Raw genomic sequence first — 22,245 nt, 5'->3', positions numbered from 1 at the left:
GCTTACTTGTTAAATTTTAATGTTCAGATGATGGGTACCAGGTACCTCATAGTACCAAGAAACCTCTGTATTACTTCCCTGAAGTAATGCTTTTAACATAGTTACTAACTAGCCTAAAAATGAGTTTTCTGTTTTTGAAACCTGACATAATTTTGCAATTGAGTTTGTACAAAGATTTTAGTTTTTGAAAATAATTAATCCCAAATTTATTTGTGACATGAAAACATTATGGAATGCTGCTCCTTGTGAACAGCCTCAATTAACCAGCTGCGTTTGGTTATATTCTTATTTCCTCTGCTTCCCTCAGCTTCCAGAACATTTCACCCCACTACGAGTAGTCTCCTATGGGCTGTGTGGAAATTTGGGTGCTATAACTTGCTTCCTGGAAGGAATGGCAGCATCATTTGTGTATATATCAGTCTCTCTCTTTTTTTTTTTTTCCCCAAAGTAATGTGGTGTGGTTCACATCTGTTTCCAAGGAACTATAGGTACTTTGAAGATTTCATTATTTTCCTGGAATCAGTTAGAAACCCAAGATATTTATTCAAGTGTTAAAATTTATATGCTGTTATGATAGTCCTTGGCTTTGCTGGTGGCTCAGATGGTAAAGAATCTGCCTGCAATGCTGGCGACCCGAGTTCAATCCCTAGGTTGGGAAGATCCCCTGGGAAAGGGCATGGCAACCCTTTCCAGTATTCTTGCCTGGAGAATCCCATGGAGGGAGGAGCCTGGCGGGCTGCAGTCCAGGGGGTCGCAAAGAGTCAGACTTGGCAACTGAGCGCGCACACACTGGGCTATCGTGACTGTTGAAAGAATAAATACATGTGAAAGGTTTGGAATTAATCTGATACAGGAAAGGCTATTTACTAAGAATTAGCTAATAAGAAATATAGAACCCTTGGCTCCTGGGTTGCTCACAGGTGATGAGTTGTAGGGCTGGAGGCACATTTGGGAACAGCTGGATGCTGCGTCACTCTGAGGTCGAGTTCTCCCAATGCAGGGTCTTCACCATCCTTTCATCAACGAGGCCTCTGGTCCCTCCAGTCTCTCCTGTCTGGACTAGGTTACTCCTCTACCACCCTATTCCCCAGCCCCAGGCATGGAACAGAAAAACTCAGCAAGTGTACATCTGAACCTTTTCTGCTTCACATTTAACTAATTGTTTCTCTAAGCCTCTGATTCTGCCTTCAAAAAAAAAAAAATGCATGAGACTAGAGAACATCTCTAATACACAGATATGCATAAATTGTTACTTCAGCCATACCTAACAACCTGAATTTCCTGCAGATAGGCCTCTAGGACATAGGTAACATCAAGTGTCCCAGGGCAGAACTTAGGATCCCTTTGTTTCTCGTGAAGAAGTCTCTGTGTTCAGGGTTCTCCTCTGTGCCTAAATCATGCCGCTGCTGGTTCCCTGATCAACCCAAGGTATCCTGTCTGTGGGAGTGCCATGCCTCTGCACCTGTGTGTTTTCCCCAGTGTTACATAGTTGTGTTTATTCTTGTTTCCACCTGATTTTGTTCTGTTCAGCTGGCTGCTGAGTTTAGGCATTAGATTTTCCACAAACATTTCATTAGAAACTTGTTCTTTGATTTTCTGACTCAGTGTTATAAGAAACTGAAGTCAGGACTGGTCAGTGCTCTGGAACCCTTCTCTTTTCTTAGTTGAATGTTGTTGCTTAGCACTCGGAATTCTTAGAGTCCTAATTTCATCTCTTTTTCAGTTTGAAAGTCAACAGGTGAGAACCAAATCCTGGAACGCCAATTGGATACAATAGAAACATAAGCATTTCTTAATTTGGGGCTGTACATAGTTTGAAGCTGACCACATTAAGATCAGTGAACAAATGGCAAAATGTTCATGGCTAAGTGGTATTTCATTGCGTGTGTGTGTGTGTGTTTGTGTATATATATATATATATATATATATATATATATACGCCTACATATATGTCTCTGTACCTACATATATGTAGATATATGCCACAACTTCCTTGTCCATGCATATGTTAGTGGACACTTGGGTAATTTCCATACCTTGGCAATTACAAATAATGCTGCTGTAAACATTGGGCTATGGACACAGAGGTGCTTGTATCTTTTTGAATCCATGTTTTTATTTTTTCAGTTATATAACCAGAAATAAGATTGCTGGGTCATTTGTAGTTCTATTTTTAGAGTTTTGAGAAACTTCCATATGGTTTTCCACAGTGGACGCACCAATTTACATTCACAACAATGCTGTATGAGGATTCTCTTATCTCTACATCCTCACCAACATTTGTTTTTGTTTTCTGATGATAGTCATTCTGACAGGTGTGAGGTGTTACTTTACTGTGGTTTTGATTTGCTTTTCCTCCGTGATTAGCAAAGTTGAGCATCTTTTCACGTGCCTCTTGGCCATCTGCATTTCCTCTTTGGAAAAATGTCTATTCTGTATTTCTGTCAATTGTTTAATTGGGTTGTTTGGTTTCTTTGATATTGAGTTGTATGAGCTGTTTCTTGACGTTGGGTATTAACCTCTTACCAGTCATATCATTTGCAAATGTTTTCTTCTATTCAGTAACTTGCCTTTTCATTTTACCAATGATTTACAAACTGACCTCAGCAATCAGCAAATTATCCAAAAAACAAAGACACACACTGAGACACATGCATCTCCAAATAGACAGAACAAGAGGTCCTATAGCTTTGTTTTCCAAGCTTAGTTATGAATCAGATATCACAGTACAAAGCTCACTAGCTGTAACCAGTGGTTGGAGTAAGATTTTAAAAGGCTCTGTCACCCCCCCCCCCCCCCCCCACACACACTTTCTGTTTTTTTCTTTTTGTTTCAGGAATTAGAGATGGTCTAGATAAGTGATCCAGAGAGCTCTGGTCTAAAGGTATAGGAGGGGTTATTTCCTCAGGGCAAGAATTCTTTTTTTTTCCTCAGGGCAAGAGATTTTTTTTTTCTTCAAGATTTCTCTGGAGTCTAAAGAATATTTTGACCATATTGTCAAAAATTGCATTTTTCTGTGACCATAGGTTTATAGCCAAAATTTAAACCAGATAGTGCTCAACTTGGCCCTGATAGCAAGGGCAGATTGGCCCCAGTAGGGATTGTCCCTTTGGGGAAGTAGGGGGTCTTAGTTTGATCAGCCGCAGGCTGTTGATTGCAGGAGGGAGTCCTGGATGTAAGGGAACTTCATTCCATGTTCCTATCCTGTGTCAATAAAGATCTAACATCTTTAGGCCATTTTTCTTATCATTGGATCATAGCTATAGATTGGCCAGTCGTCTGAAAGCATTTTTTTCCAAGGGGGTCCCAGGTAGGGTGTGGAACCTTAGAGGGAGCAGTTCCCATATTAGCTCCAATAGTTTGTACTAGACGTCTGCACACTCAAACCAACCAACCAAAGCAAACCAAACCAGAACTTCACCAGTGGGGAGTCATGTTCCAAATGAAACAAAAGGCAAAGAGATGCCCAGAAATCAAAAGCCAAGTGGCATAACTGCCAAACGTGACTTCCCAGTCCCACTAGACCTGCGGCCTGGCAGAGTCAGTGTTAGCAGCCTTTTCTAGTTCTGATATAGTTTCAAGTAATTTCTTGTTGGTTTCCTGCAAAGAAAGTGTTGTTTCCTCTTTTAGAACCTTCTAGATACCAATCAAAGTAAGCACTGCCGGCCTTTTCTAATTGTGCGGGCAAAAATATCAACCTTGGAATATCAAAAGAACCCCAATTTGGCCATTTGAGGTTGAGATCTCTTTTAGTATAATTTCTCCAATTAACTAGGTACTTGCAAGTATGAGCTCTGTACATATTGTACATGAATCCAGCTGGAGTGTTAATCAGAGGCTGGCTTTCTCACACCACTTTGTTTCTGTTTTTCGGAGATTCTGTTTCCCATTTTAAGCTGAATTTGTCAGGAATAAAAATCACGAGTGAACTTGTGTCGCGGGCCCATGTGCTGCTTGTGATCTTAACTCCTCCAGGTCACCCCAGAGTCGTTTCAGCTCATCTTAAGTGTCTCGGATTCCGCCTCAGGAAATCTAAGACCACCAGGGCTGCTCAGGTCGCTGAATGGCCAGTCCTTCTGTGCAACCCCCGGATGAGCAAGTATTTTAATTAACAAGTGGGTTTGCCTGTGGGACCACTGCACAGTATGAGGACTAGACCTGCATTATTCCTGTAAATTTCTCAGTCACCTGAGAAAACCTAAACTGGCTGGGAGGAATCTTGTCCCTTTTCTTTGGAGCAAAGCTCTCATAGATTCTCCTCATGTTTAACCCTGGCAAATTCTATAATGGCAGTCAAATTGAGGAAAAGTGTCAGATCAGCCTCTTCACCACTCAGTCAAGACCGTTCAGTTCCCTACAATGGAGCGACCTTGGCGTATTTCAGCCACACCCTGGATATTCCTCATTTTTTTCTCCCAACCCAATACCTCTCCACTGGGTGGGTAATTCCCCAGGCATCTTTCAGCCAGTCCCCCACCCAATATCTTTTGACTGGGTGAGAATTTCTCAGTATCTTTCAACTGAGTCCCACTCAGTGTTTAGACCCATGAGTGGGTATCCCTCAGGTGTTTCATCCGCCCTCTCTCCCCCCAGTATCTTTCCTGCAAGGAGGGGGTGGGTAACTTGCTCCACCGCCAAATAAAACTCAGAATCTCAACCAACACGGGAGACTTCCCCAAATTTGTCTGCACTCGCCGAGGAGGCGGATGGGTGCAGGGGGCCGCTGCTGGTACCAAAGCTCCGGTTCCTCGTGGAGTCCAGTGAAGGAAGGAAGTCGGCTCTGGGCTGCTTCGTCGGTCGTCCTGTCGACTAAAAAAAGATGCACAACTTGAGAGTTGCGAGTTAAGTTTTATTTGAGGCGAAATGAGGACTGCAGCCTGGGAGGCAGCGTCTCTGATAGCTCTGAGAGACTGCTCCAAAGCAGCAGTGGGGAAGGCCACTATGTTAGGTTTTGGTGAAGGGGGAGTTCAATACCATTAGGCACTCATTTGATAAAAAGTTTTTTTGTTAGTCGTGGAGATCTGATGTCACCATGAAGGGATTTATTGCATTTCTTTGTTCAGTTCAATTGCTTAGTCCTGTCTGACTCTTTGAGACCCTGTGGACTGCAGCACGCCAGGCTTCTCTGTCCATCACCAACTCCCGGAGCTTGCTCAAACTCATGTCCATTGAGTCAGTGATACCATCCAACCATCTCATCCTCTGTCATCCTCTTCTCCTGCCTTCAATCTTTACCAGCATCAGGGTCTTTTCCAATGAGTCAGTTCTTTGCCTCAGGTGGCCAAACTATTAGAGCTTCAGTATCAGTCCTTCCAATGGATATTCAGGACTGATTTCCCTTAGGATTGACTGGTTGGATCTCCTTGCAGTCCAAGGGACTCTCAAGAGTCTTTTCCAACACCACAGTTCAAAAGTATCAATTTTTCAGCTCTTAGCCTTCTTTATGGTCCAGCTCTCACATCCTTACATGACTACTGGAAAAACCATTCAGTTCAGTTGCTCAGTCGTGTCTGACTCTTTGTAACCCCATTGACTGCATCATGCCAGGCTTCCCAGTCCATCACGAACTCCAAGGAGCAAGCATCTTTTAATTTTACAGCTGCAGTCACTGTCTGCAGTGATTTTGAAGCCCAAGAAAATAAAGTCTCTCACTGTTTCGTTTCCCCATCTATTTGCCATGAAGTGATGGGACTGGATGCTTCTGTAGATATGAGGAGATGCAAGGATTGAGATAATAAAATCTGTTTCTAGAAACATCCAACTATCTAAAGACCTGTCCCACCAGAGTCCCTGGAGCACAGAGTGCCCCACCCTGAACTCCTTCAGGGATTGTTGAAGGTCAACAGCTGTAACAGCACAGGGTTCAGTCTCCTTAGAAGCAGATGGCAAATGCCTTTGTTGTTCAGTTCAGTTCAGTCACTCAGTCATGTCTGACTCTTTGTGACCCCGTGGACTGCAGCACGCCAGGCCTGCCTGTCCGTCACCAACTCCCAGAGCTTACTCAAACTCATGTCCATCATGTCGGTGATACCATCCAACCACCTCATCCTCTGTCGTCCCCTTCTCCTCCTGCCTTCAATCTTTCCTAGCATCAGGGTCTTTTCCAATGAGTCAGTTCTTCGCATCAGGTGGCCAAACTATTGGAGTTTTAGTTTCAGCATCAGCCCAGTTACTATCATTTAAAGCTTATGAAAGTTGTTAAGGCTTTGATACAGCCAATTACATCCTCCAACCCCAGTGAAGGCGCACGTGCGCGCACACACACACACACACACACACACACACACACAAAGCTGATAAATGTTCATACCAGTAGAATACAGATCTTTGACCCATTGGGATCGTACCAGTGGTAGATTGGTTAGGGTTACCTCTAATTTTTTTAACACGTATGACCTTAAATTCATGGGAATCCCAGGTTATACCTTTGTATCCATCCCTGTAGATGTCAAGGCCATAAATTAGTGCCACAAATCCACTGAGTTCCATACCAATCACTATCTCTAAGGGTAATAATAGGCATAGTTCATAAAGTACCTAGCCTTGTCTCATAATTACCAGGTTGATCATTTTTAGTATGATTTAACTATTTCCAACATACTGCTACTGCTAAGTCACTTCAGTCATGTCCGACTCTGTGCGACCCCATCCCTGGGATTCTCCAGGCAAGAACACTGGAGTGGGTTGCCACTTCCTTCTCCCATGTATAAAAGTGAAAAGTGAAAGTGAAGTCGCTCAGTCATGTCTGACTCTTCGCGACCCCATGGACTGCAGCCTACCAGGCTCCTCCGTCCATGGGATTTTCCAGGCAAGAGTACTGGAGTGGGCTGCCATTGTCTTCTCCGACATAGTGGAGTTTTTAACATAGTGGAGTTTTTAAACTTAAATGATCATAGCCTGGTGTTAACTATGTATATCCCCCCCATAATTGTGGGAGTTTTCCTTTTAATAGAGAGGCTAATTTTTTCATTGAGACTTAGCTTGTCACTCCAATTGAGTTTGAATGGCCCTAAGAGAAAACTTAAATCTATGGCCAGCATCAGAGCAGGTATTATTAATTGGCCAGATGAGAGGATCCCATCTAGTAATATCATGAATAAATAGAATAGGACTGAACACTCATCTAAATAAATTTCCTCAGGGGTATCCAATCAGAGCCCTAGAGATCCAGTCCACCAAGGTAACTCCGAAGTACTAGACACAGGTAATTGGCCACAACCCAACAACTGGATTGAGTTTTAAAGCAGCATAGAATCATGTCCCTGATAGAAAACATTTGCTTGATAGGCATAGGTCCAAGGATTCAGGAAAACAGTATAAATGATCAAACAAGTCAGATCAGCGTCTTGGGCAAGCTGTCTACTTCTGATGTCATCTTCTTCTTGTCCTAGTGTAATGTAGTTTCCTCTGTTTGAGTGTTGTTTTAAGGTGAGTTTGAGGTCAGCAGGCTCCTCTATAGATCTGTCCAGCTTAGGGGACTTTGGAAGTGGGAGTAAATCCACTTTGTTGTTCAGTCATTGGCAATGCTCTTGGTAAGTGCCAATTTGTAGTTGACAGTTCTTTGGACATTCTAATAGAGCATGAAAAAATAAAAGAGTTAGTAGAATAAGAGGATAATCATAAAATATATTGTATTTTTTATACCGTGCATGGATGTCATAGGATTTTTTTAAGATTTTTCGGTATTTAGTAATGATATGACAAATTAATTTTAAGTGAAAGTGTTTTCTTTGCATATAAAATGCATGTCATCTGAGCAGTGGCAGTGTATCTGGGTGTGTCATCACTTTTGCCTGATAAACCTTTTATGATTCTATTATTTTATAAAAGTATATTGCTTTTCATTTTCCATGATGAAAATATAATAATGTAACTTTTATGAAATGTACTTGCGGGATATGTGAAGTAGAGGAGAGTCTGTTTTCATTTATTTTTCTAATACAGAATTTCAGAGGCAGAATAATTTCCTTTTTGGCATCCAGTGGGTTAATCCTTCATGAAACTAAACCCCATTTTTATATTAAAATTGCTTTGAAAAATATGCTTTAATTGAAATCCTATCTAAGGGTAAAATTATGTTATTGATTATGATCAAAATACCCCAGACAGTGATGAATTCATCAATTCCTGTTTCAGTGGTGTTATAAATCTTTTAGTAGGAGCTGGAGAATGTGAACAAGATGAATATTTTCAAATTACAGTGGCACATTACTTATTATGTGTAACTTTCTTAATCTGTATACTGTGCAGGAATGGAAATGGCTTTTAAGAAGCAATGTAGTAAAGTGGCTTACAATGTTATCTATGTCACAAATCAAACTGGAATGAAACTTGTTTCAATATAAACTTTAAAAATGTGAATCAGGAAGCTGACTGAACAGTGTATTTATGTTAAAGGAAGAAAGGCATAAAGTATATACTTTTTAAGTACATTTAAAAAGGAATATTAGTTGCAACTGCAGAATAGCTGTCCCTTGAATTCACATAACTAAGGAAGATATTTTAACACTTTAACTTCCTACTATATTATAAAGATGTAAGAAATTATAAATGATTAACCCATAAAAAGTTATACTTTTTTAAAGTCACTAACCATGTATGTAACTTGGAGAATTTTCAAGGTTCTTACAACTTGGTTCTTTGCATCTATATATGTAGGTATATGTTTACATCTCTATTTATCTACCTGCCTACCTATCTCCATAGAATATGCTATTCATTGCATTTTCCATCAAAAAAGTGATAAGACCTGTGTTTGTTTTAAATGTTTAAAAAACTTTTTTTTTTTTAAATGTTTAAAAAACTTTTAAGTGCAATTACCTAGTTAAATTTTTTTCTTAAGCTCAAATTGTATTAAGAAATACAATTTGTCCTGAGTTATACTTGCAATCCAGGTGGTTTATGTGATTTTGGTATGTTAAATACCTGATTGTCAGTCAGTTTACTGAGAATGGAATGTGTAGAGATTTACGTTCAAATCATAAGATTATCTTGTATAAGGTTTACATGGCAATGAGTGCTGAATGCTCAGTTTGTTTTATTATAAGTAAATATTATATTACTATCATTGGCTACAATACGTGAGACCTGGGTTCAGTTCCTGGGTTGGGATTGAATACTGGCAACTCACCAGTATTCTTGCCTGGAGAATCCCCAGGGATGGCGGAACCTGGTGGGCTACAGTCCCTGGGGTCGCAAAGAGCTGGATACAACCGAGCAACTAAGCATAGCAGAGCACAGCCCAGGCTCCTCCCAAAAATTTTCTTAAGAATATCTTTGCATAGAGAGCTATTCTTGACCGAAGAAAGTTGAATAGATACAGTCCCTGTCCACTAAAAAGTAATTAAGATCAGAATAGTATGTTGTAAGTAGTGTATAGTAATGAGTAACTATGGAACCAGTGTGCAGAGTGGTAATTTTAAGTGCACCTGGTTAAATTTCAGCAGGACTTAAGAGTGATGCACCATGCAAGTGTTTGATTTTGTCGCAAGAGTTGGCAGTGTGTTGCATTCTTTATGTAAACAACTTCAAAATCTCAGAATTATTCTCATAGTATTTTATGTTAGTATTTTTTTTTTTCTGAATTCTAAAATTTTACTAAGTACATCATCTCTTTCCAATAATTATGTGAGATAGAAACACATATCATTTCAGATTTGGAGTGGCAGAAACTGAAATGTTCAGATGATAGTGTTACCTAATAATTTGGCATTTGTTTTGGGCCCAGAACTCTCTTCAGAGAAGGCACCCCACTCCAGTCCTCTTGCCTGGAAAATCCCATGGATGGAGGAGCCTGGTAGGCTGCAGTCTATGGGGTCGCTAAGAGTTAGACAGACTGAGCGACTTCACTTTCACGCATTGGAGAAGGAAATGGCAACCCACTCCAGTGTTCCTGCCTGGAGGATCCCAGGGACGGGGGAGCCTGGTGGGCTGCCGTCTGTGGGGTCGCACAGAGTCGGACACGACTGAAGCAACTCAGCAGCAGCGGCAGCAGCAGAACTCTCTTGACCTTACCATCCCCACGAGTGACTGAACTGTAACAGGAGGGCAGAGTCATGGTGAGAGTGCTCAGGTTGACAGACAACATCGAGAGTCCCTCACTCATTTTTGTGGGGGCTTTTTTGCTATAGGTATTTTGCAGATGTTTTCTTTCAGTCATTTTAATTTACTGAGTTTAATTTGTTTAATTATAGTAGAGAATATGCCAAAATCTAGATTTAAATGTGAATAACATAAATAGCCTGAATATCTTCCATATCTTAACTCTCTAAACACATGAAATTTGTTCTTGTATATGGTTATGGTGTCACCATTATGGAGTTCATTAAGCAGAATACTGTTACTAATGACAAGTAATAATTTACTGAGCACGTTTTTTTGGTCAGAGGAACTGCCCTCTGAAGGCATTTCCAATTTCCCATAATCTCAACACTTTACTCCATTGCTCTGTCTCTATAGCAGCATGTGTCATCGATTCCACTATAATGGTTGACTTTCCAGATCCCTGTAGAATTTTTGTTTGTTTGCTTTTTTGTTTGCTGTATTCATATGGGCTAACAACAAGGAGATCAGTCCTGGGTGTTCATTGGAAGGACTGATGTTGAAGCTGAAACTCCAACACTTTGGCCACCTGATGCGAAGAGCTGACTCATTTGAAAAGACCCTGATGCTGGGACGGATTGGGGGCAGAAGGAGAAGGGGATGACAGAGGATGAGATGGTTGGATGGCATCATTGACTCAATGGACATGGGTTTGTGTGGACTCTGGGAGTTGGTGATGGACAGGGAGGCCTGGCATGCTGCAGTTCACGGGGTCGCAAAGAGTCGGACACGACTGAGTGACTGAACTGAACTGAACAACAGAGCTTCTGATTTCAGGCCAGGAGTTGGACTGTCAGGCATTCACAAATTAACTAGGTCCATTTGACCCTGATGCTGGGGAAGATTGAAGGCAGAAGGAGAAGGGTACGACAGGATGAGATGGTTGGATGGCATCACCGATTCAATGGACATGATTTGAGCAAACTTCGGGAGGGGATGAGGGACAGGGAACCCTGGTGTGCTGCAGTCCAGGGGGTCGCAGAGAGTTGGACACGACTGAGTGACTGAACGGCAACAATTTGGAATCAGGCTTCTGGAACATGCAGCTGTGCTAATAAGTCGCTTCAGTGGTGTCTGACGCTGTGGGACCCTAAGGACTGTAGACCACCAGGCTCCTCTGTCTGTGGGATTTCCCAGGCAAGAATATTGGAGTGCATTCCTGTGCCCTCTTCCAGGGGATCTTTCTGATCCAGGGATTGAATCTGTATCTCTCATATCTCCTGCATTGACAGACGGGTTCTTTACCACTAGCACCACGGGGGTAGCCCCCTGGGACATGTACATCCAGCACTAATTTCTGTTATATGAATGCCATAGACTTTATATATAATCTAGAAATCAAAACATAGACCCTTAGGATTTTAGTGAAAAAAAAATCACATTTTGAAGTTTTAACTTCATATGGTGTTTATTGCTTAATATTGATATTAAGCAAGGACATCACTGTTTTATCTCTCTACCCCAGGAAAACACGTTATGCCCACCCTAGGACAATTTTCAAGCATGACCATATGCATATGCCTCAATATAGACTGGAATAAATACATTCTAATTTCCTGTTGTTATATACTTTATTGTGTCTCCTTCAAAGAAATATGATGATATATGAATAACACTGACAAAAATGTTGCTCCAGCCTTATGTTAATGTGAAATTATGACTAAGAATTAAAGTTTTGGGGAGAAAACTCTAAGTTTATAGTCCTCAAAGCAAGCATAATTCATGTAGACTGCATAAACAGTATATATTAAGGCATACATTTTACTGCATATCTGCTAATAAGAAGATGCTACATATCTGCGTCCAATAGGCTGAGTTACAGTTGCTGTGGGGGCCATAATTTTGAAGTCTTCATCTGCATGTTAAATTCTCAAATGTAACATGCCAGTAACATAATATTTTTATAGGATATATTATTTGATCCTAATAGTTTGGTAGGTAAGAAAGTTTTTGTGTGTGTGTTTTTTTTTTTCTTTTTAGGATAAGAGAAAGTTAATAAAAATGGAATTTTTAAAAAAATGCCATATTAGAAAATGTAAAAGTACGGGCATTTCTGCATCAATTAAGAAAACAGTAATAAAACCTGCTTTACCATTCTCTGTACACTAAAGAATGTTATCCTTAGAGGTTTTATCCAGATAATGCTAGAATATACCATATCACAAATATCTTTAGAACCAGTAACATTGCAAGGACTTTGATATCCCACAGCCCACACTCTTCACCTGCTTATCTAAAAACTGAAGTCCAGATGGGCTCAGTGTTTCATCCTAGATCACACAATGAGTTCATGGCCAAGTTGGAACTCTAAATGGTATTTTATGGCTTCCTGCTCAGTGCTTGAGTTGTTTCTACTGCCCTTATTTTTACAGTAGCTGATTATTAATTATCTTTCACGGGGTTTTGATGATAACTGTTACATACAGTAGATACATATTTCATGAAATAGACATTATAAATTTGTGACGCATCCACTTTATTTCTGACTTGAAGTGACTTAAATGTGGAACATTAATGTAAAAATGCTCAGGAACTCCTGGAAGCACTTCAGACAGCTGTATTTAAATTCTCCTTTGAACATAATCTTTAACATTGACCAAAAATAAATAAGTAGAAACTCTTATATTTCCTAGTTCTGTGAAGCATATGGAAATTTCTTTAAATGTATTAGTTTGCAAAACTAGAAAACAACAATTAAGAAACAAAATGGAAATATGCCTTAGCGTTCACTTTTCTTATTTGATGAAGAAATGGTATATACAAGTCAGTTGAAACACACAGGCAAAGGTTCGTTGTTATTTAAAATGAGAGAAAAGAGGAGACCCTTAAAATCCAGAGTTCTGTGGAGTGGTCCTTGGTGGTGGTTCATCAGGTGAGTTATCTGGTTCCTGCTTAGGCAGCCTCTGCACTGTTCCTAGCGATCCTCTTCAGTAGACTGGCTCCTTGGGTAGCTGTTCCCTTTTGCTATCCTTCTAGAGAACTGTACCCATGACAGAGAGACTCTGAGAACATCAAAGTGTTGACTTTAAAGTCTTTTAAAGTTAACAAATTTTTCATAGAAGTAAAGTTGCTGGGTGGAATTTATCATTGTGGAATTTTGCTATATGCAATTCTAAAACTTTTGGATAGCATCATGCTTTTTCAGTAGATGAAGCATGCATTCTTTGCCCTGAAAACTTCTAAAAGGACTCTTTCAGTGCTTAGCTTCTTGTATTTTTCTAAAATTTTAGTATTAATAATTGTTGGAATAATTAAATGAGTGGAATAAAAATAGTTGTTGATTAATTAAATTTTGTTGTTGTTGTTGAATCACTCAGTCACATTCAATTCTTTGTGACCCCGTGGACTGCAGCATGCCAGGCTTCTCTGTCTTTCACTAGCTCCCGGAGTTTGCTCAAACTCATTGTGTCCATGATGCCATCCAACTATGTGTGCATGATGCCATCCAACTATCACATTTGCTTAAATTTGATTTTAAGGAGCTTTGTTAGTATAGAGTGGGGATTTTAATCATACCCGTGTGTGATTATTACTGCAGCAGAATCGATAATTTATTTGCAATACTGAACAAATATACTTATCAAATAAACAGAATGCCATGCACACCAAACAAATCTCTGTTGAATTAGAAACTAAATCTTCTATAGCAGAGGTCCTCAACCTCCAGGACCTGATGCCTGGTGTTCGGAGGTGGAGCTTATGTAATGATAATAGAAATAAAATTCACGATAAACGCAACACACTTGAACCACATCGAAATCATCCCCATCCCTCCACCACCCCATCTGTGGAAAAGTTGACCTCCACAAAACCAGTCTCTGGTGCCAAAAAGTTTGGGAACCCCTGTTCTATAATACTGACTGTGTTGAGGATGTGATAATCAACTATGGATAATTGTATCAACTTATTCATTCTTTTGCTCATTCATGTGTTCTTGCTAATTTTCAAAAAGTGTTTATTAGGCATCTTCCATTGCTAGACACTGTACCAGGTGCTATGGGTATGATATGAACGGGGATGTCAGAAATACAGCACCTGTCTTCAAGGAGCAATAGGATTAAACCCAAACAAGTGTAGGCAATGTCATAAGGGTCTATAAGGAAGTGTGAGGAAAGGCGTTCTGAGGGAGTGACAGTATAGCTGACCTCAGAACTAACAATTAAAAAAAAAAAAGAAGAAGGAAATGTAGATGTGTACCTCTTGAGAAACGTGTATGCAGGACAAGAAGCAACAGTTAGAACCAGCTGGACATGGAACAGTGGACTGGTTTCAAACTGGGACAGGAGTACGTCAAAGCTGTACATTGTCACTCTGTTTATTTAACTTAATACATCAATTTAAATGCCGGCCCAGATAAAGCTCAAGCTGAAGTCAAGATTGCTGGGAGAAATATAAAAAACTTCAGATATACAGATGATACCACCCTAATGTTAGAGATTGAAGAGAAACTAAAGAGCCTCTTGAAGAAGGTTGAAAGAGGAGAGTGAAAATGCTGGCTTGAAACTCAACATTCAAAAAATGAAGATCACAGCATCCAGTTCCATCACTTCATGGAAAATAGATGGTGACAAAATGAAAACAGTGACAGACTTTATTTTCTTGGTCTCCAAAATCACTGTGGATAATTACTGCAGCCATGAAATTAAAAGACACTTGCTCCTTGGAAGGAAAGCTGTGGCAAACCTAGACATCATATTAAAAAGCAGTCATCACTTTGCTGACAAAGGTCCATCTAGTCAAAGGTATGGTTTTTTCCAGTAGTCTTGTAAAGATGTGAGAGCTGGATGATAAAGAAGGCTGAGTGCTAAAGAAACTGATGCTTTTGAACTGTGATGCTGGAAAAAAGTCCCTTGGACAGCAAGGAGATGAAACCAGTCAATCCTAAAGGAAATCAACCCTGAATATTCATTGGAAACACTGATACTGAAGCTGAAGCTTCAATACTTTGGCTACCTGATGGGAAGAGCCAACTTATTGGAAAAGAACCTGATGCTGAGAAAGAAAGGCAGGAAGAGAAGAGGATGATAGAGGGTGAAATGGTTGGATGGCATCACCGACTCAATGGACATGAGTTTGAGCAATCTCTGGAGATTGCGAAGGACAAAGAAGCCTGGCGTGCTACATAAAGTTCATGGGGTCGCAAAGAGTTGGACAAGACCTAGCAACTGCACAACACCACCAACTATCTGAAGAAGAGTAGAAGGAACCTGCCCAAAGCTTGTGGTGGGAGAAATACCTGGGGATGCATGTCTGGGGCTGATAAAAAGCCAGTGTGGCCAGAATGTTAAGGGGGGGAAGAGTGTATGACCTGAGGTTGGACCATGTCAGAAGGGGCCAGATAATGGAAGGACTTTGTGCTTAGTTGATCATTCCTGGCTGACTCTTTTCAACTCCATGGACTGTAGCCTGCTAGACTCCTCTGTCCATGGAATGTTTCAGGTAAGAATACTGGAGTGTGTTTCCATTTCCTACTCCAGAGATCTTTCTGACCCAGGAATTGAACGCATATCTCCAACTGCTCCTGCATTGAAGGCAGATTCTTTACCACTGAGTTACCTAAATTGGAGATAAATGCCTATGAAGAGGCATGTAAACTATTGTAGAGCTAGGTGGGGATGGTGGTGGCATTATGTGTTCTCCAGGGCAAATGCCTTGGTTGGAGAAGTGCAATGGTTAAAGGGGGCAGGTGAGGACGAAAGGAAGCTTTTGGGAACTTGGACTGGAGTGCTGTGGTGAAGATGGTGCTAACAGGTCAGGCAATTCAGGTAGTGTTGCAGGTAAGAGCCAAATTCTCACTCATTGATGGATCTGTTTCTTTGACTTTAACCTTTGTTTTTACATTGCTTTTATTATTATAATCATACATAATGACCCCAGCCTCAGGGAACCCTGCCTCTCTGCCTGAAAAGATTAACAAGTCTCCTCCCTAATGACCAGCCTCAGGGAACCCTGCCCCTCTGTGTAAAGAGATGAACACATCCCCTGCCTGCAATATTTGACCTCTGGGAAGTTCCCCTGGAGAAGGGAATGGCTTGGAGAGTTCCATGGACAGAGAAGACTGGTGGGCTACGTGTAATCCATGGGGTTGCAAAGAGTAGGACACAACTGAGTGACTAACTCTTTCACTTTGACTTACGTACAATGCAGGAGACCCTGATTTGGGTTCCTTGGGTTTGATCCCAGGGTAGGAAGATCACCTGGAGAAGGGAATGGCAACTATCTTTAGCATCTTTGCCTGAAAAATCCCATGGACAGAGGAGCCTGGCAGGCAACAGTCCATGGGGTCACTAAGAGTAGGACAGGATTGAGCAACTAACACTTCCCTGAGGTTGGCCATTCTAGAAGATATTTATAAAATAATGGTCTTTACTTTTTCAGTTTTACCTCTTCTCTGTTCTATAAAAGAACCTGGCATCCAGACTCTGAGAAGATGGTTGTTTTGAGACATTAGTCTGCCATCTTCTAGGTCAGCCAGCTTTCTAAATACAGTCATATTTCTTGCCTCAACACATTGTCTCTTGGATTTACTGGCCTGTTGTGTGGTGAGCAGCCCGAGCTTAGTCTTTGAAACAGTAGAAGTGATGATGAATATGCAGGGCATGTGAAGGAGAGGTTAATAGATGACACTCACCCTTTTAGCTTAAGTAATGGGATGTAAAATGAGGTAATGAGTTAATTCACTGGAATCTGAATTTCTGGGGGAAGACCAGGTCACAGTTCATGAGTGAGTGAGTGAGTGAAGTCGCTCAGTCATGTCCAACTCTTTGTGACCCCATGGACTGTAACCTACCAGGCTTCTCAGTCCATGGAACTTTCCAGGCAAGAATACTAGAGTGGGTTGCCATTTCCAGGGGATCTTCCTAACCCAGGGATTGAACCCGGGTCTCCTGCATTGTAGGCAGACGCTTTACCGGTTGAGCCACCAGGGAAGCCCTCACAGGTCATAAATAGCCAATGTTTTCCATCTTGTCTTCCAGCTTCATTTCATTGGTAGTCACTGCCTAGAGTCTTAGACTGATAAAGATCTTAAAGTTCATAGGATATTTCATGATCAACTAATTTGAAAAAATACTGAGAATGAATTGTGCTTGTCTATATCCTAATTCAGTTCTTGTTGACTCTTAAGTTAACTCTGACATTCATAGCTGAAAAATTGCCAGTAGGTTAAAGTTTATACAATGGCAATTGCTGGTGAGTCCTAACTATGTTCCGGGTATTATTCTAAGGGTACAGTCTACTTTATGTTTTTTAACCTTGAGTGTAGATTAGCATTTAGAATGATATAGGTTGATATTGAACTCTCTCCTGTTCAAGAAGAATTGATATTAATTGAGCCTAACATGTCTTTTAATAGTGAGACTTTTTTATCTATAATGTGAATTCTTGGTGTATATGGACCTTGAGGGGTACACTGTGACATGCCACTAATATTCTAAATTACTATTAGTGGATAATTAAAAGTCAGTTTACATCTCGGTCAGTATAGTTATCTCTCATTTATGAGTGTATGTGTGTTTATAATTATTGGTTTGCAGCTCATATTCAATGTAAATGGATTGTAGCTGAAGCTTTGAGGAGAAAATGCCATATGGGATTACAGTTTAATGATGACCCAAGTCTGCCTCTCATTTTCTGTGTATCCATCTCAAAGCACCAAAGACCTCCCAAGTAATTGAATCTATCCTTTTTGTGATTGAATTCCAAAGGGGCTTGCTGTAATTCCTTTATATACATATATATATATATTTTTTTTTTCTGTTGTAACCATAAAATTAAAATAATTAATTAAAAAAAATTAAGATTATTTTTCTCAATGCTGTAACTTACTAAACTTTCTTTAGAAGTAAGTTCCATGTGACCATTCATAAAAGCTAAGGGACAATATGCTTTGCTTTACTTGCTAATTGGGGCTTCCTTGGTGGCTCAGATGGTAAAGCATCTGCCTGCAATTTGGGAGACCCAGGTTCGATCCCTGGGTTAGGAAGATCCCCTGGAGAAGGAAATGGCAACCCACTCCAGTACTCTTGCCTGAAAAGTTCCTTGGACATAGGAGCCTGGTCGGCTACAGTCCATGGGGTTGCCAAGAGTCGGACTCAACTTCAATTTCTTTATTTGCTAATTGGTATTAATTTGTGTATTCTTTCTCTTTGTAAATACTCAAAAATAAAGAAGATATGACTATGTCTGTATGATTAAATATATAAGCTCTTCAGTAAAGTTTCAGGAGGCAAAAAAGTCCCTACTGTTTCCTTTTTAAATGTTGGAATGCAATGCAGGAGACTCAGGTTTGATCCCTGGGTTGGGAAGATCCCCTGGAGAAAGGAATGGCTAGCCCACTTCAGTATTCTTGCCTGGGAAATCCGATGGACAGGGGAGTCTGGTGGGCTACAGTCCCTGGGGTGGCAAGAGTCTGATACAACTTAGTGACTAAACCACCATCACCACATTACAACCATTAAGCACAATCTACTAAGGAAATTTTTAAATATCCATAAATCAATCAAACTTTGATTGTACTTTTTTAGCTAAATGGATGCCAGATAGTATTCATTCAATAAAAATGAGATCAACTATTTAAGGCCTAACAACTTCGCTTTAGGTAAGAATGCCAAAATCATTTATATAATAATAAATTCTGTATCTTTTTATTATTTTTGAAACATTTTCTGTGGAAGTTTAAAAAAGCATCTTTTAAATTTACTTCAATAAAAGATCAATAGCATTTTAATTAGTTAAATTTATTTTGTAATAATTATACATACAGAATTGGTTAGAAAATCGTATTTGGGTTTATTAAAAGACTAGAACATTCTTTTAGTATGGAAATAATGTAAGTTTCTGTTTATTAAGGAAACATTGAAAATTGGTTTTCTCTTTAATTAATCAGATTTGAAAGGAAATTTTGAAGGGTAAATAACAATTAGAGCATTTTGCAGAATGATCTCTTATTGTCCTGATTTGCAGGAAAGGGCCAATTCTAACTCCGTGTTGAATCTATTTCTTTGATTTTAACCTTTGCTTGTCTTTGCTTTTGTTATTGTAATCGTACATAATGACCTGCCTGGGGGCGGGGGGAACCCTGCCCCTCTGCCTTTGTTCAGCTCACAGGAAAATAATCTGACCCTACCCACCTGGAGAAGGAAATGGCAGCCCACTCCAGTATGCTTCCCTGGAAAATCCCATGGACTGAGGATCCTGGTAGGCTACAGTCCATGGGCTCACAAAGAGTCAGACACGACTGAGCGACTTCACCACTACCATCCACCTGTGAATGGCTGCCAGAAAGAAGAGATTAACAGATCCCCTCCCCTCCTGGAGGTTGGCCTTTCCAGGAGAGATTTGCAAGATGGTGGCCTTTTAATTTACTCCCTCAACTCCTCCCCTTCTGTTTTACTCTAGAGCCTGACATCCTGACCTCAACAAAGTGTTTGAGACTTTCCGCTGTCGTCCTCTTGAGTCTGAATACAGTCTCACCGTTTGCCTGAACAACTCGTCTCAGCGGCAGCTTGGACTCACTAACAATGATGAAAGGTAAATCAACCCTTCTTTGTTGTTGTTGTTCAGTCTCTCAGTGGTGTCTGACCCTTTGTGACCCAGGGGACTGCAGCACGCCAGGGTTGCCTCTCCTGCATCATCTCTCGGAGTCTGCTCAAACTCAGGTCCGCCGAGTCAGTGATGCCAGTAATAGCAGTTAATTGTGTGTGTGGGACGAGGAGGCCCTGGACATTCCTGCCTGCGGGGAAAAGGCACTGGGACTCAGATCTTCCCTCTCCTTAGATCTCCTGGTCCCCTCCACCCCAGCTACTATCTCTGCCATAATGGAAGGAAGTGTACACAGCTTGGCATCATTTAGGAGTTTGCATTCTGAAAGGATTGTCACACCCGGGCTGTCCTTACAGGTCAGCAGCCTCACCCTTCCTTTCTCAGAGTTAGTATATCATTTTCATGGTAGATCCCCTTGGCTCACGCCTGTATTGGGAGGACCCCAAGGGAATGGAGTAAGACCATGGGGCCCTGCAGTAAGCCAATAGGGAAAAAAAACAAAACAAAACAGGAGAGAAAGGAGGGTTTTTCTTACTTTTGAGGTCGTACTCAGAGGTATTTATATTTTTTTGCAGATAGCTAGCGGGCATGGTCCCAGTATACAATCTGAGGTTTTAGCCGGGGATAAAGATTTATCAAGGGCTTCCCCACTGGCTCAGGGGTAAAGAAACCGCCTGCCAATTTAAGAGATGAAGGTTCCACCTCTGGGTCAGGAAGATCCCCTGGAGAAGGTAATGACAACCCACTCCAGTATTCTTGCCTGGGAAATTCCCATGGACAGAGGAGCCTGGCAGACTACAGTCCATGGGGTCGCAAAGAGTCAGACAAGACTCTCTTAGTGACTAAACAGCAACAGCAAAGAGTTATCAAACCAGCTTCAAAAATGCTATGACGTGTTTATAGGTGTTTCGGCTTAGGTGGTGACCCTTCAGAGAAAGTGTCCTCACCATTGTTTCCTGGCAGACGTTCGAGCCAGGCTGGACAACTGGCAGGTCTCCTCTTAATTCAGCCTCCACTTCAGTGTGTGTTGGTGTCGAATTCGGTTTCATGAAAATAGACATTTGAAACGTGAATCCAGAGTAAGTTCTAGCAATATTAAAAATGATAAATGGCAGATTTCGTCAGCCGTGCACGCCCATGCTCACAAGTGTTATAGCAGGCTGTAATTTCATTATTACTGTTGCATTTAATAAAATTATCTCATGCCAGGGCCTGTTGGTCAAGGAGAATAGAAAGACTTAGAGGCAAAACTATCCCCACCCTTGCTTATTTTGGTGTTCTATTTTTTTTTAAAAAATATTTATTTATTTATTTTTGGCTGCCCTGGGGTCTGTGTTGCTGCCTTCAGACTTTCTCTAGTTGCGGAGGGCGGCGGCTGCTCTTCACCTCGGTGTGCGGGCTTCTCACCGTGGTGGCCCCTTTGCGGGGCGCGGGCCCTAGGGCGCGCGGGCTTCTCGCCGCGGTGGCCCCTCTGCGGGGAGCAGGCCCTAGGGCGCGCGGGCTCCTCGCCGCGGTGGCTCCTCGCCGCGGTGGCCCCTCTGCGGGGCGCGGGCCCTAGGGCGTGCGGGCTTCAGTGGTTGTGCCTTGGTGGCTCGGGAGCTGAGGCTCAGTCGCTGTGGCCCCCGGGCTTAGTTGCTCCGCGGCATGTGGGACCCTCCCAGGCAGGGGGTCGAGCTGCTTTCCCTCGCATTGCAAGGCAGACTGTTAACCACTGGACCACCGGGGAAGCCTGCCGATCTATTTTTATATATTCTTTATTGAATGTCTGTCATGTCACAACTCCTTTCATATATGATTTGCAGATTCTCATTAGTTCTCATTAATATATAGATTTCTAAATGGCATGATTAAGACTCATAACAGTTGAATGCTTTGTGTAATATGTAATTGATCTAGGCATAACTGGAATATGAACCCACCGCACCTTGAATCTGAGATCCTTGTAGGTCTACGCCTCAACCTTGATTAATTATATACTTCTTTGGCTCTCTGTACTTAACCAAATACATTGGCCTTTGGGGAAGATGGGCCCTAAGTTTACCAAAGGTTAAAGGAGATTTGTATCAGGCTGCTTTGTCCAGAGTATTTATGGTTTAGGCATGCTGTCCTGGCATAATTATTACTTGTGCCCCATTTCACCCTTAAAGTGTCCTGGATTGTGTGATAAATCACATGGTCACTTTACCTAAAAATTTAACTTCTCATCTCAGTACAATTAAAGTATGAGCTCTGTGGACATAGAGACTTTTGTCAGTTCTATTATTATATCACCTTCACCTAGAAGAGTTGTTGTTCTTTAGTCGCTGAGTCACGTCCAACTCTTGTGACACCATAGGCTGTAGCCTGCCAGGCTCCTCTGTCCATGGGATTTCCCAGGCAAGAATACTGGAGTAGGTTGGCATTTCCTTCTCCAGGAGATCTTCCCCGACCCAGAGATCAAACCCAGGTCTCCCACTTTGGCAGGCGAATTCTTTACCACTGAACCACCTGAGAATCCCACCTAGAACAATATCTGACACATAAATGCCCTCAATAAATATTTGTTGAATATTCTGTTGTCAGAGATTTGATATGTGTATCAGTTGGGGTTCCAGAGAAACA

General features: G+C 41.2%; 1 protein-coding gene across 4 annotated transcripts in view; it reads left to right on the top strand.

The window, feature by feature from the left end:
* Positions 1–22,245, top strand: part of PRKN (parkin RBR E3 ubiquitin protein ligase) — a 1,214,524-nt gene that overhangs the window by 58,417 nt on the left and 1,133,862 nt on the right. For 3 of the 4 annotated variants that reach the window (XM_043888525.1, XM_043888522.1, XM_043888523.1), the window contains exon 2: positions 19,501–19,632. The exons of the other annotated variant lie outside the window; for it this stretch is intronic. In XM_043888525.1, the coding sequence (XP_043744460.1) occupies positions 19,623–19,632 (10 nt within the window). In that variant the 5' untranslated portion in view covers positions 19,501–19,622. The remainder of the gene's footprint in view (positions 1–19,500; positions 19,633–22,245) is intronic. 4 annotated transcript variants of the gene reach the window in all.

Source organism: Cervus elaphus, chromosome 26 (assembly GCF_910594005.1).
Source record: "Cervus elaphus chromosome 26, mCerEla1.1, whole genome shotgun sequence".
NCBI classification, from domain to species: Eukaryota; Metazoa; Chordata; class Mammalia; order Artiodactyla; family Cervidae; genus Cervus; species Cervus elaphus.
Note: the sequence above shows the minus strand (reverse complement) of the source record. Positions and strands in the feature narration are given on the sequence as shown.